This window comes from Ammospiza caudacuta, chromosome 14 (assembly GCF_027887145.1).
Source record: "Ammospiza caudacuta isolate bAmmCau1 chromosome 14, bAmmCau1.pri, whole genome shotgun sequence".
Taxonomy (NCBI): domain Eukaryota; kingdom Metazoa; phylum Chordata; class Aves; order Passeriformes; family Passerellidae; genus Ammospiza; species Ammospiza caudacuta.
In genome coordinates this window covers 11,330,644-11,343,587 of record NC_080606.1, presented here as the reverse complement: position 1 = coordinate 11,343,587, position 12,944 = coordinate 11,330,644, and the positions used below count along the sequence as shown (strand labels likewise).

General features: G+C 53.5%; 2 protein-coding genes across 2 annotated transcripts; one reads left to right on the top strand and one right to left on the bottom strand.

Moving 5' to 3' along the window:
* Positions 1–1,296: 1,296 nt before the first annotated feature.
* SLC25A5 (solute carrier family 25 member 5) lies at positions 1,297–3,310 on the top strand. Its single transcript, XM_058814132.1, has 4 exons — positions 1,297–1,468; positions 1,581–2,067; positions 2,180–2,320; positions 2,915–3,310. Exons 1-4 carry the CDS (start codon positions 1,358–1,360, stop codon positions 3,070–3,072), a joined length of 897 nt encoding a protein of 298 aa, XP_058670115.1. The 5' UTR covers positions 1,297–1,357; the 3' UTR covers positions 3,073–3,310.
* Positions 3,311–8,741: 5,431 nt separating this feature from the next.
* STEEP1 (STING1 ER exit protein 1) lies at positions 8,742–12,865 on the bottom strand. The gene is made up of 7 exons (XM_058814118.1): positions 12,009–12,865; positions 11,408–11,525; positions 11,238–11,279; positions 10,992–11,130; positions 10,388–10,477; positions 10,186–10,278; positions 8,742–9,476 (listed from the first exon to the last, which is right to left on the bottom strand). The coding sequence occupies exons 1-7, from the start codon at positions 12,130–12,132 to the stop codon at positions 9,414–9,416; spliced, it is 669 nt and encodes a 222-aa protein (XP_058670101.1). The 5' UTR covers positions 12,133–12,865; the 3' UTR covers positions 8,742–9,413.
* Positions 12,866–12,944: the final 79 nt, after the last annotated feature.

Below are 12,944 nucleotides of genomic sequence, written 5' to 3'. Positions count from 1 at the left end.
TAACACTGTATTTCTAAATAGATTTTAAATATTGAATGGGTATATGTGAATGTCTCATCAACTCTTCAAACCTTGTAAGAGTCAAGTGAGTCAAAAAGTTATCTCTAACTTTTTTCTGATATGCTGCTACCACCTTTGTGTTGTTGTGCACTCCTATCAGGCATTAACTAACCTTTTATCAACCAAGCCTGTCCTTTGTAATCACAAATACACGTGATAAATCCCCAAAAGGCAGCACTAAAATATTTAACATGTCACTGTCACCTTCATCAGTGGATCACTAGCATGTGCAATGGTGTATGACCATGAAGAACCAGTCAATAGCAGGGCTAAACTCTCGGACAGGTGAAGTTGCGCTCGAGTGAGGTTTGGCTGCCGCTGTGTGCTGGGGGCGGGTGGTACCGCCGGGCTGTGCCGAGCATCTCAGCTGAGCTCGGCGCTGGGGCTGCACAAGGAGCTCGGTCACTGTCACGCTGTGTGCGGGTGGCAGCATCCCGAGGGCTGACAGCGGGCTCTCGGCTGCGGGGACAGAGACGGGGCCTCGGCGTGGCCGTGCATGAGGCAGCCCCAGAGCCCGCCCCGCTCCAGCTGTGCTGAGCCCGGCTGCTCTCGCCATGGCATTGGGATGGTCCCGTCACCGCCATGTGCTGTGCCCGGGGTACAGATAGGGACAGGCGGTGTGACCGGGCCGGGGCCGCATCCGTGTCCTGTCCGCGGTGCTGGTGGGATCCTCCATGCCGTGATGCCGCGTCCCGGCGTGCTTTATCCCGGGATCCTCCATCCCGGGATGTCCTGTCCCGGAGTGCTCCATCCCGGGATTTCCCGTGCCGGTGTGCTCCATGCCGGGATGTCCCCTCCCGGTCGGTGTGCTCCATCCCGGGATGTCCCCTCCCGGTCGGTGTGCTCCATCCCGTGATATCCCGTCCCGGTGTGCCCCATGCCGAGATGTCCCGTCCCGGTGTCCTCCATGCCGGGATGTCCCCTCCCGGTCGGTGTGCTCCATCCCGGGATATCCCGTCCCGGTGTGCTCCATCCCGGGCTGTTCCGTCCCGGTGTGCTCCGTCCCGGGATGTCCCGTCCCGGGATGTCCCGTCCCGGTGTGCCCCATGCCGGGCTCCCCGTGCTGCGCTCCCGCTCCCGCTCCCCTCACCGCGGCCATGTGCCCCCCACCAGTTCCAACGGCAGCCCCGTCCCCCTGCGGCGGCCACGCCCCCCGGCGCAGCCAATGGGCGAGCGGGACGCGCGCCCCGCCCACGCTCGCGCCCAGCCCCTATATTAACGGCCATTGCGGCGCCCCCTCAGCGCCGCCTCCCGCCTCCTTCGCCCGGCATCGCCTCCCGCTCGCGCCGCTCCCGCCATGACCGATGCGGCCGTGTCCTTCGCCAAGGATTTCCTCGCCGGCGGGGTGGCGGCCGCCATCTCCAAGACCGCCGTCGCCCCCATCGAGAGGGTCAAGCTGCTGCTGCAGGTGAGCGCCGGCGGCCGGGGCCGTGCCGAGGTCGCCGCAAGGAGAGGGGGGGCGGCGGTGGGCCGGGGGCTCGCGGGGAGCGGCGCTGACGGCGGCGTCTCGGCCCCTGCAGGTGCAGCACGCCAGCAAGCAGATCGCCGCCGACAAGCAGTACAAGGGCATCATCGACTGCGTGGTGCGCATCCCGCGGGAGCAGGGCATCCTTTCCTTTTGGCGCGGCAACCTGGCCAATGTGATCCGGTACTTCCCCACCCAGGCTCTCAACTTCGCTTTCAAGGATAAGTACAAGGAGATCTTCCTGGGCGGCGTGGACAAGCGAACCCAGTTCTGGCGGTACTTCGCCGGTAACCTGGCATCCGGGGGTGCCGCCGGCGCCACCTCCCTGTGCTTCGTGTACCCCCTTGACTTTGCCCGAACCCGCCTGGCAGCGGATGTGGGTAAAGCCGGGGCCGACCGGGAGTTCAGTGGGCTCGGTGACTGCCTGGTCAAAATCTTCCGCTCAGATGGCCTTCGGGGCCTGTACCAGGGCTTCAGTGTCTCTGTCCAGGGCATCATCATCTACAGAGCCGCCTACTTCGGCATCTACGACACCGCCAAGGGTAGGTCGACCCAAACACAAAAACGGAGATGCTGGGCTGCGGCAGGCCTGAAGTGCATTTCGGTAGTGCTGGTGGCTTACCTGCCGTTCTCATCAAAGCCTCTCTCCTGCAGGCATGCTTCCAGACCCAAAGAACACCCACATTGTTATCAGCTGGATGATTGCTCAGACCGTCACTGCTGTGGCCGGATTGGTCTCCTACCCGTTTGACACGGTTCGTCGTCGCATGATGATGCAGTCTGGCCGGAAAGGAGGTGAGTTTCTCCTTCTGTGTAAGAGTTACTGGGCATCCCTGAGTCCGTAGCTGGTGGTGGAGCTGAGAGGAAGGCAGATAGCTTTGCTTTCATCAGCCTGTGTAGATATCCTCATCTCTTGTAAGGGGTGTAGGAGAGGCTGCAGAAGCAGGTGACAGGAAGGGGCACGAATGGGTCGTGCAGCACACCTGTAAGGTGGCATGCGCAAGTCAGGTATATGTCAGTAGGTAGGAACAGCTGAACTTGCCCTTGGGTGTTGCAAGCCAGTGTCTCTGGGACAAGAAAAGACAGCCTCCATAGCAGGCACAGCCTGGCCAACCGTGCAATAGCTTTTGGGTTTGGAGTGTTGCTGTCAAAGCAAGGAGTTGCTGTCTTCTGCTTGAACTTGTCCTTGCAGTGTCTCCCAGAGACAATGCAGCAGCAGCACCATCTCTCCTGGGCAGTCTCATTCTCTGATGTGCTAGTATTGCAGAAAGTCAGCCAAGAGATGGGATGCACTTGAGGTTCTAAAGCCAGTAGATAGATGAGGCTGTTTATGACTTGGATGTTGCGGATGGTGGGCACCCAGTTCCTGAAGCTGTCTGTCTCCTGCAGCTGACATAATGTACTCTGGCACTGTTGACTGCTGGCGGAAGATTGCCCGGGATGAGGGCTCCAAGGCCTTTTTCAAAGGCGCATGGTCAAACGTACTCCGAGGAATGGGTGGTGCTTTTGTCTTAGTCCTGTATGATGAAATCAAGAAGTATACATAAGTTGTTTCCTGTTGTGAACTGGCATGTTGTTCTATGTAGTCTATGACTGTTCATGGACTTGTTTGAAAACCATCTAGTTACTAAACACTGGCAGCTGATGTTTGTACAGGTTGGCAAGGGGCAGGGGTGACTGCTTGCCCTGTCTTTATCAAACTATTCCCCCTGATGGGACTCATGATGGTTTCTATTTCAGTCACTCCTGCTTAAAAAGTGCAGAGAAATAAAAATCTGAAACAAATTTTTCTCATCTCATGTTTGTTCTTACAGCAGCTGAAGTATGAGGGGGTTGGGAGGCTCAGCAGTTGTAGAGAAGGAGGAAGATGAGCCACCTTCATCCTGCAAGCCTTGGTACCTGCTAAGTGCTGGCAGGTAAACACAGTGCAGGCTGCCAGGGGAGCTGGGTAGTGTTTCCTCCCCAGGGGAAGCCAGTGGTGTAGGCTGGAATGGGACTGGCAGCTCTGAAGAGCTCACCCAGCTGACCTCCCTGAGCCTCCACTAACCAGAGCTGATGGACTGAGTGTGTGCCACAGTCCTGCCTCTGGCCTGTCTGCTCCTTGGAACTCATGAAACCTGATTTTGATGGTGCCAAGTGCCTAAACTGTCTGTAAAGCACAGCACTCCCTATGGCACTGAATGTCTGGGAGGTGGAAGAATGTCTCAGGGGGTGTTTCCTGCTCCTGGAGGAGCAGAGCTTGGCATGTTCTCTGCCTTAGAAACTGAGCTCCCTAACTGGGCATGCAGAGGACACAAGGGCAGGTAATTGCTGCTGTTCTGCAGCTTCCCTGGCTAGCCTTGCTCTCCCAGAGAGTGCTGTGCTGTGCTGTGGGGGTGCAGCAGCTGAGCAGAGACAGCTTCTGTACCAGCTGTGCTTGCTAGGCAGGGAGGTGCATTCCCAGGCTCATTCCCTACCCCTGGAACTTCAGGTTCAAATTTCCAGGGGAAGGGGAAAATTCCTTTATGCTGCTGGAACAGTTTGGAGAAAACTGCAAGTTGGGGGAAGGTGTGTGGTGTGGCCTTTACCCAGATATCACTGTAGGTCTGTGGGTCACTCCAGCAAAGCTGCCTGGTTTCTACCTGGGGATCTGGAGTGGTCAGGGGATGCTCTCCTGGTCTTCTGCCCTTCAGATCAGTGAGTCTCCTCACTTCTCCCGTGCCTTTGGTCCTTTGTGGCTGCCCAGGCCTGCTCAAAGCAGTTGATTTCAATCACTGAAACCAATCTCAGCCACTGCCCAAGGCAGCTAAACAAGACCTTGTGTTGCAAAGAGCAAGAGTTGGTTTTATTGCTGGAATCTGAGCAGGGTAGCCAGGCATGAGAGCACAGCACCTTCCTGCTGCTGGTGGCCTTGGCTTGCCAGGGTCCCTGTGAGAGGACAGGGGCCTTCCTGATGGGAGCCAGTCCTGTGCCTCACAGCTGAGCCACTGTCCTTGCTGATGGTTTCAACTGCCCCTGTTGCTGCAGAGTGAGATCCCCCAGTGCCTGCTGTGGAAATGAAACAAGCTGTACAGGTGAGATGTGAGCAATGCCACAGCAGTGGGCAGTGCTGGGCACAGGCAGCAGCTTGGCAGGGGACTCTGCCACAGGGCAGCTTTACAGGGAGCCCTCTCCTGTTGTACAAGTGCCAGCTTGTTAAGTAAGGGCTCTCAGCCTCCTGCTGCTAAGCTCTCCTGGATTTCAAGGGCTGTTCTGAAATGCTGAGCATGGGGCATCCTTTCCTGTCCTTTCCTCCACAGGGGTTGCATGGCCAGGCCATTGGCACAGTAAGGTAGGTGCATCATTTCTTCCTGCACACAGTGGTGGGTGACTGAGGCACTGAGCTGGGCTCTTGTGCCAGGCTGCAAAGGAGCTGAGCTGGGCCATCCCTAAGACCTACAGATTGTGCACTGGACTTGGGGTGCAGGGCTGGCACTGAGTGAAATGGGTTTTAGCTACCTGCCCTATTGAGTGCTTTGGGGATTCAGGAAACAAAAATGTGTTTCACAGCTTTTTTAGCTCTGGCAGGTGGGAGATGCAGGGCAGAGCCCACAAGGGGTTTTCCTGCACTCCACTGTTGGGTACTACAGCCTGGTAGGCCTTCTGGGGTTTGAACTGCCCCTCCTGGGGGGAGCAGCTTTGTCTGGGGACCAGGCTGGGGGTTCAGCTGCTGCTGTTGTCTGCCACAGGAGCACACTGTACAGGGATTAAGGGCTTTGTTCTTGTGGGGAAACTGAGGCATGAGAAAAGGACTGGGGCCCACCAGTGGCAAGGCAGCAAGCTGAGTGCAGTCCCTCCAATGCTGCATTTTGTCCACTGGGCTGTACTGCCCCAAGAATGACAAGGATGGGGTGGATTTTCCTTTTAAATGTGATTCTCCTGTGGGAAGGGCTGAACAATCCCACACCTTGTGATTTCCTGCACAGGAGCTGTGTCCAGCCTGGTGCAGCAGCTCCTTTGCAGGTGAACAGGGATGGTCAATGCCTGTAGTGCTGCCTCTGCCTCAGCCCTGGCCCAGCAGCCGTAAATCCAGGCTTAGGAGGTGTTGACGCAGCAGGGCTGTGCAGGGGATCGTGTGACACACTTGTCAGTGCCTGGGGCAGCTGGTGACTGGTGTGGGATGGCTGGGATGGCTCAGTGTGCACCGGCCTGCCCCCGCGGGGCTGTGCCTGCTGGTGTGCTGAGTCTTGCAGTGAAGAACATCCCACCCTGAGGACTTGATTTGTTAAAGACCAGAGTGCTAGCTCACCCACTCCACTGTCCCCTTCAGCAGTCCTTGGGTCACTCCAGGCTGTGTCTCTGGGCTTTGGATGGTGCCAGGAGTGCCCCTGCCTCTGTGTCATTGTCACCCTTGTCACCCTTGCCCCAGCATCCTTCATGTGCTGCCTGCATGGCTGGCAGGGTCTGGTGCAGAGGGGCAGGGCAAGAGGCTTTATCCTGCAGGGTAAAATCAGCCATTCCCAGTGGGATTATTCCTGCCACTGCCCAGCCATGCAGGGTGGCCCCATCAGCTGCCCAAAGCACTGCATGGGGGCCTGGCTGTGGGGACAGAGCCGTGCTCACATGCCTGCCAGGACACAGCCCCAGCCCTGCACACCCTGCAGCCATACCCAGCTGCTGGGGGTGGTTTGGGAACAAGGAGTCCTCAGGACCTACCAAGACCCCACAGCAAGACTGGCAGCCCCAGGGAGGTTCTGGGAGGTGTCATCCCTCCAGTGCTTTGCTGGTTGTTGCTTTCTGATCCTGCTGGGATTGACAGGAGTTACAGCACTGGCTGCTGGCGTGGGGATGGAGTTTTTCTGGCTGACAACAAAAGAGAGATTGGCCACTTGTGCCTTGAAATCTACCCAAAACCCCAGGGTGCTGTGGCCAGCCAGGGTCATAAGGATCCCTCAGCAGGGAGTTACAAGGCTTCCATTCCATCGTTGGAGCCCAGCCCTGGAGCCTTTTAAACAAGCCCATAATTTTATACTTTTAAAATGCCTGGATGTGGCAAAGCCCCGTGGCCTCTTTAGGATGGCGCCAGCAAAAGCTGAGACTGAGATTCAGGCTGATCAGTTAGTGCTGCTCCCAAGCTGATCACTTTGTCATACACATTGTGTGTATTTATCAGTGTGCATTTATCAATGCAACAGCCCAGGGAGTCAGGTAAGCCACCTGCACTGAGTGAAATGGCACAAACATGGAGCACAAGGAGAGCTGTAAGGGTTGAGGCTAAAACTTCTCCTCACTCCAATGCTGCTCCCCAGGCAAGCTGTGATGAACAGGGAGGTTGGATTCAGTGTTACCACTTCTCTTGAGTGTTTACAAATTGTGTGGAGGTTTTGTACAGGTTATGGAGAGCCAGGCAGCATTGTTACATCCAGAGCTCTTCTGACACCGTAAATCAGACCAGGGTTTTGTGAAGGTGCTTGGAAACTGATCTGAAGTAAGTCATGAAATACTGTAAGGTAAGTCTGTCCATGTGTGCCATTACTTTTAGAACAGACTCCCTCCTTCACTTTTATTTCACATTTTGTGATACCTCTGCATCTAGACATGTTCTTACATACAATATGGTGCTCAGTTAAACAAATCTATCACTTACCTGTATCTACAGACTTTTAAAAACAAATGTTAACTTTTACATGTCTGACTGTAACATGAAATCTGACTTTTCTTTGGTCTGAACTCTGCTACAGATTGCCATTTGCTACCAGGGTATGGGAAACCCTGCAGCTGATTTTATCTATTTTAACAGGACATTTCATCAATTGTTGGAACTTGGTAACCCTGCTTCCTGTTGCTACAGTCAGCTAATATATTTTAATTCATTTAGATCTAGAAATGAAAAACCCAACTTGATTTACACTGTTGTGAACTAGGTCCAGTTGAAGTAAGAAATACATAATAATGTATTGGATCAGATTCTCTGTGTTGAAGCTGTCTCAGCCATGGCCTGCATAGAGTGTATCAAAAGCACCTCAGAAGATGCAAGGTACTCCCATTTCTGACTGGGTCCATGCACAAGTCCTGAGCCAAACTTGGCAGATTTCCAATGCCAAGAATGACAAACACTGATTGAACATGGACTGGCCTTCCAGAAGCCTGTGCTGTCACAAGGCTCCAGGAGGCAGCCGAGGGAGTTGATGGCAGTTGGTAACAGCTACTTTGGACAACTTGTGCTGAGCAGCTTTTGTCCCTCCCAGCTTTAACCCTGACAATAAATGCCACCATCCCCAAGCCAGCTTGTTGTTCTGGTGTTACTTGAAGCAAGACCACACTTCATCCTTGGACAACTGGAAACTCAGCATCTGCATCCCAGCACCTCTCACATGGTTCAAAACCTATTTTCAGATGGCAAGGTCTTTTACTCTTGCTTGGGAAAAAAGTGTGAATTGTTAGAGAGAGTGACCTGCAGTTCCCCCAGGCTTGGATCGCTCCCAGAGGAAGCCTGAGGCCCTCGCCTGGCTGGACTGTGCTACCACACTGGGAAAGGGCTTTGTGTACCCACACACCTCCTGCCCTTCCCAAGCACTGCACACCACCACGGCTTCTGGAAATAGGCTCCAGATTAGCAGGTGATGAGCAGGGAACAAGATCAGCACTGCCTGAGTGAACACCTGCTTACCAGCCTGGCATTAAATTGTCCCAGGATCTACCAACCCATCTCTGCTAGCTCTGGGCAGAGTTCACTCCCTCTTTTACTCCTTTTCCTGAGAAAGAGAGGATAGATCTTAGGTACACAGATCTGAGTTTTCCCAGTCAGGGCTATAAAGCCAGATGAAAAATCTTTAGGAATTATAGTTATTATAGGAATTTTTCCATAATAATTGTGGATGATGGAAGCATCTTGTTCATTGCTTGCATTTTATGATGCATTTACTTGGTAGAGCAAGAACATCTCAGGAGAGATATTTTTAGTTCAAATCTGTAACATGATATTTAATCCAAAGTACAGCAATGAAGCCATGAGCTAGAGAGCACTGTCATTACATCATGAAAGAGGCACGAAGTACCATTACCCAAACAAGGTACTTTAAAAACTGGTGTGTAATGTTGTCCATCCAAGGCCTTAGTGGTCAGTACGTTCAAAACAATTTTTCCTTCACATTTCACAACTCCAAATACTGATACTCTTTTGCCCAATGGGGTACTTCAGATGTGCAGATGTATTCTTTAATGATCACTGGCTGTATCAGTAACTTCCAAACACATATTTGAACTCATTAGTAACAGTTTTTATTTACAGTAGTTTAAAACAGGCTTGGATTTTACACTCTGGTGTGTGTCTGTACAACTGCAGCCTTGTGATGTTCAGCAGGAGCTGAGACTGCAGTGCAGCAGCCCAGTCTGTGCTGGCAGCTCAGGGTGAGCAGCAGCACCAGGCCCAAGCTTTGCATCCCTGTTGTTCCAGACCATGCTGGAGTGGCATGGCTCAGGCTGCTGCACCTTTTGGATATGTTAAAAATAAATGTTTCAAATGAACAACAGCCATAGAGCTTACTTTTGTAAGGATTTCTTTGTTGTACTTGTTGTCCTAATGTATTCAAGGAAACACATTTGAAAACTACAAAATAAAAAGACAGGTATCTAAAGGTGAACTTGGGAAGGCACGCAGCAAAGATTTTCTTGAAAGTAAATATTCCTCCTGCAACAGCCTGCTCATAACACTGGGTCTGTAGAGAAGTGCAGTTTGAGCAAAGTCTCCAGTGCCATTGGAGTTAAGACTGGTGCCCAGAGTACACAGAGGATCCAGAGAGGTTCTCATCCTCCAAGCTGGCTGCAGCACAGTGCAACTCTTGTCTGTTACTTCTGCTTTGTTGACAGAACCGTGATAGCTCTTGGCAGTTTTCTCCTGTCTCCAAATACCCAGCAGATACACAGCATTTCATTTGAACTGGTTATCAATCAGGGTTCCCTTCATCTTGGCTTTCTTGGCTTCCAACTCAGCCTGAACAGGAAAATTAAGATAGAATTAAATCATGTCTGGATAATTTTCCCTTCAGTGCTCCAATTAAGTTTGCCCTTCTTGTCTGACCAAGCAAATTTTTCAGTTCTAAAACCAGGAGCAAGAGTAGCTCAAGTGTTTTGCAGATGTGTTCAAAACAAGGACCATCTTTAAAATTGTAAAAAGCCCAAGAGGCAATTTCATACTTTCTATCCTCAGGTGGAAGCTGCACATTTCCTCCCCCTTTCCATGTACTCCCCTCCTATCACAGGAGGTAAGATCAGTTGTGATGTCCTTGCCATTCATTCTCTGAGTGCCCCTTGCAGCAGCAGCTGAGCTGCAGATCCTCCCCAGGAGCCTCACGGCAATGACCTGCTCTGCCAAGCAGGCATGGGAGCACAGGCTGGCAAAGCCATGGCCTGATGTCCCCTTCCCTTGGTGCTTGTCCAGCAGGTCACAGAAAGCCTCCCTGCAGGCACTCTGCTGGCTGCTCTTCAGTTAGCTCTCTAGGCAATGGCATGCAATTTTAAGTTCAGGGGGACAAGAACATCTTTATAAAACCTGTAAAGGAAATCTCATCCCCACAAAGCTGCAAGCTGCCTGTGACTATACCAGGACCTCTCTACACTTGCAGTCTGATCTGCAAAATAGCTTTTGTGTACAAAGCCAACACATCTCAGAGCTTTGTGTTCAGCACCAAAGAAAAACTCACCAACTCTTGTAGCCTTTTCTTGCTCATGCCTTTGCGTTCCAGCTGCTTCTCAATCACTTTTGCATTCTGTGCATATGAGTCTGCAATCTCCCTCTGAAACAGACACACGTCACCTTGCACCAGCAAACCCCAGAGGAACAACATCTCATCCAAACAGTGACACCACTGCTGCCTCTGCCCACTAAGGGCATCCAAAACTCACCGCTTCAATCTCCTCCTCCTCTTCATCAATTGTGGACACTGTGACAGAGCTGAACTTGCCCATGTCTTTGGTCCGTTTGGTCATCATCACCTGCGTGAAAAACAAGAATATTTTGTCAAACCTTGGCAACAGCTGTGCCAGTAGGGATTGCTTCCTCCTTCCAAAGGTTTTAAGGCTTCTTATGCAAGCCATCAAGATTACCTGAACTCTGTGGGTGGTAAAGGGGAATTATGCTCAGTGATTTCTGGGCTTAAAGGTGTCATTACCAGAAGCAAGCTCACTGATATACAGTAGGTCAGCCAGACTTTGAGAATCACTGTGCAAACTACTAAGCTGACCTACTTACAACTGGAAACTTTCTGTTAACTGAGCCTAAACATCAGGCACAGTCTAGATTTTAGAGTTGATTTTGCTCTCCTTTAATGCTAGGACTTCAAGCAGCAGTGACCACTGTCAAGGGAAACTTAAGGGAAACATGGACAAGACACCAAATTGAGTTATTGTTCAGAGGTCCTTTTTCTTTTCTCTCCCCTTACCATTAAGTTATTTTATACACAACACCTTTAGAAAAGCAAAGGTATCCTTGTTCTCTAAAGTAAATCACCTTTTTAGGAGGTTCTTGTTTCTGAGTATATATGTTTGTTTTCCCAAAACCCTGGCCAAATTTGACCACAGCACCATCAACAATGAACGTCACAGGAGCATTTTTCTGTTGGTGTTGATAAAAGAGCAGCAATCCACACCTGGAAACAGAAATACACAGCTGAGAGGAAACCCAGATTCTGGGTTCTTATGGTTTCCTTATAAAATATTCTAAAAGTCATTCAAAAGACTAGAAAAGGTCACTCACTTGCCACACTTCTTCCTGAACTGCCGCTCTATGCCTTCGGGTCTGGGGGAAGAGAGGCAGCGCTTGAGCACACGGACACCGCACAGGGGCTGGTGGCTCCCAGCCGGGCGGGAGGACAGCGCCTTCCCGGGCCGGGCTCAGAGGGACGGGGGTGCAGGGGCCGGGCCCACCTGCGCAGGAACACGCTCTCCTCCTCCTCGGCGTTGCAGAACTTGTGGGCGTGCTTGGCCGCGTCCATCACGCGGGCGCGGTCCCGGGGCCGCATCGGCAGCTTCTCCAGCTGGCAATCTGCGGGAGCGAGGGCCGGGCTGGCGGCGGGGCCGGCGGGCACCCGCACGGGAACCGCAATCCACACCCCGCATCCCGGACCCACACCCGTACCTCATATCCCAGACCTACAGCCATATCCCACATCCCGGACCCGCATCCCCAACCCACACCCGGTACCTCACATCCCGAACCTGCACCCGCATCCCAAACCCACACCCGTATCCCACACCCCGGACCCGCACCCGCATCTCACATCCCAGACCCACACCCGTATCTCATACCCCGGACCCGCACCCGCATCTCACATCCCAGACCCACACCCGTATCTCATACCCCGGACCCGCACCCGCATCTCACATCCCAGACCCACACCCGTATCTCATACCCCGGACCCGCACCCCGCCGCCGCCTTCCCGGGCCCTCCGCGCCGCCGGGCCGCGGCCTGCCCCCCCCCCGCCCCGGCCCGCCCCAGCCCCAGCCCCGGCTCCGGCCCCGGCTCACCGAGCACCAGCACCATCTGCCCGCACAGGCAGTAGTAGACGTGCAGCGGCTTCTCCCCATCGTCGTACTCCTCGCGGTCGCGGGTGTCGGAGCACACCACGGAGCGCGACACCACCTTGGGCATGGCGGCGGCGGCGGCGGGCCCGGAGCCGCCTGGCCCGGCCCCCGCGCCCGACCCCGCCCGCCGGGGCGGCTCCGGGGAGCGCAGGGCCCGCCGGCTGCCGGAGCTCCTGCCCCTCTAAAGGCCGGGCAAAACTGGACAGAGCCCTTCTTGACCAGCAGCCAGAGCTCACGCGGGTCTGACTGCACAAGCCGGTGCAGCGGGGAAGGTCCTGTGCGGCCTGATAACAATGTTAACTTTCTGTCACTGGGTTTTCTCCCGTGTCGAGAAACACAGCCTAGCCAGCCTGTTTTACACAACAGCTGAGAGATTCTTTATTTCCAAAAGCTGTTAAAGAAACGTAGAAAATAGCTTATTTTTCCCTTGAAAACACTATCTGGGGAAGCAGAGAATGCAGTGTTGTGCTGGTTTTGACAGCAATGGAGTTATTTTTCTTCACAGTAGCTGGTGTGGGGCTGTGGTTTGGATTTGTGCTGATAACTCAGAGATGTTTTTGTTACTGCTGAGCAGGGTTTACCCTGAGCTGAGCCTTCTCTGCTCCTCAGCCCACCCCAGCAGCGAGAGGCTGGGGGTGCACAAGGAGCTGGGAGGGGACACAGCCAGGACAGCTGAGCCCAGGGATGTCCCAGACCATAGGGCCTCATCCTCAGCACAGAAATCTGCGGCAGAAGGAGGAAGGGAGGGCATGTTTGTAGTGATGGTGTTTGCCTTCCCCAGTCACCGTTAGGTGTGAGAGAGCCCTGCGCGCCCCGGGGATTTGGGAATGCGCTCCCTGCTCCGGCTCGCTGCTGGGCCCGGCCTTCGCTTTCCCCACT

Excerpts from the sequence above, each read along its gene's own strand:
- SLC25A5 (XM_058814132.1), top strand. The coding sequence starts at position 1,358 with ATGACCGATGCGGCCGTGTCCTTCGCCAAGGATTTCCTCGCCGGCGGG. Across the intron at positions 1,469-1,580 it reads GGGTCAAGCTGCTGCTGCAG|GTGCAGCACGCCAGCAAGCA; the intron begins GTGAGCGCCGGC and ends CGGCCCCTGCAG. Across the intron at positions 2,321-2,914 it reads GCAGTCTGGCCGGAAAGGAG|CTGACATAATGTACTCTGGC; the intron begins GTGAGTTTCTCC and ends TGTCTCCTGCAG.
- STEEP1 (XM_058814118.1), bottom strand. The coding sequence starts at position 12,132 with ATGCCCAAGGTGGTGTCGCGCTCCGTGGTGTGCTCCGACACCCGCGAC. Across the intron at positions 11,131-11,237 it reads TTCAGGAAGAAGTGTGGCAA|GTGTGGATTGCTGCTCTTTT; the intron begins GTGAGTGACCTT and ends TTCTGTTTCCAG. Across the intron at positions 10,478-10,991 it reads AACAAGAACCTCCTAAAAAG|GTGATGATGACCAAACGGAC; the intron begins GTGATTTACTTT and ends TTTTTCACGCAG.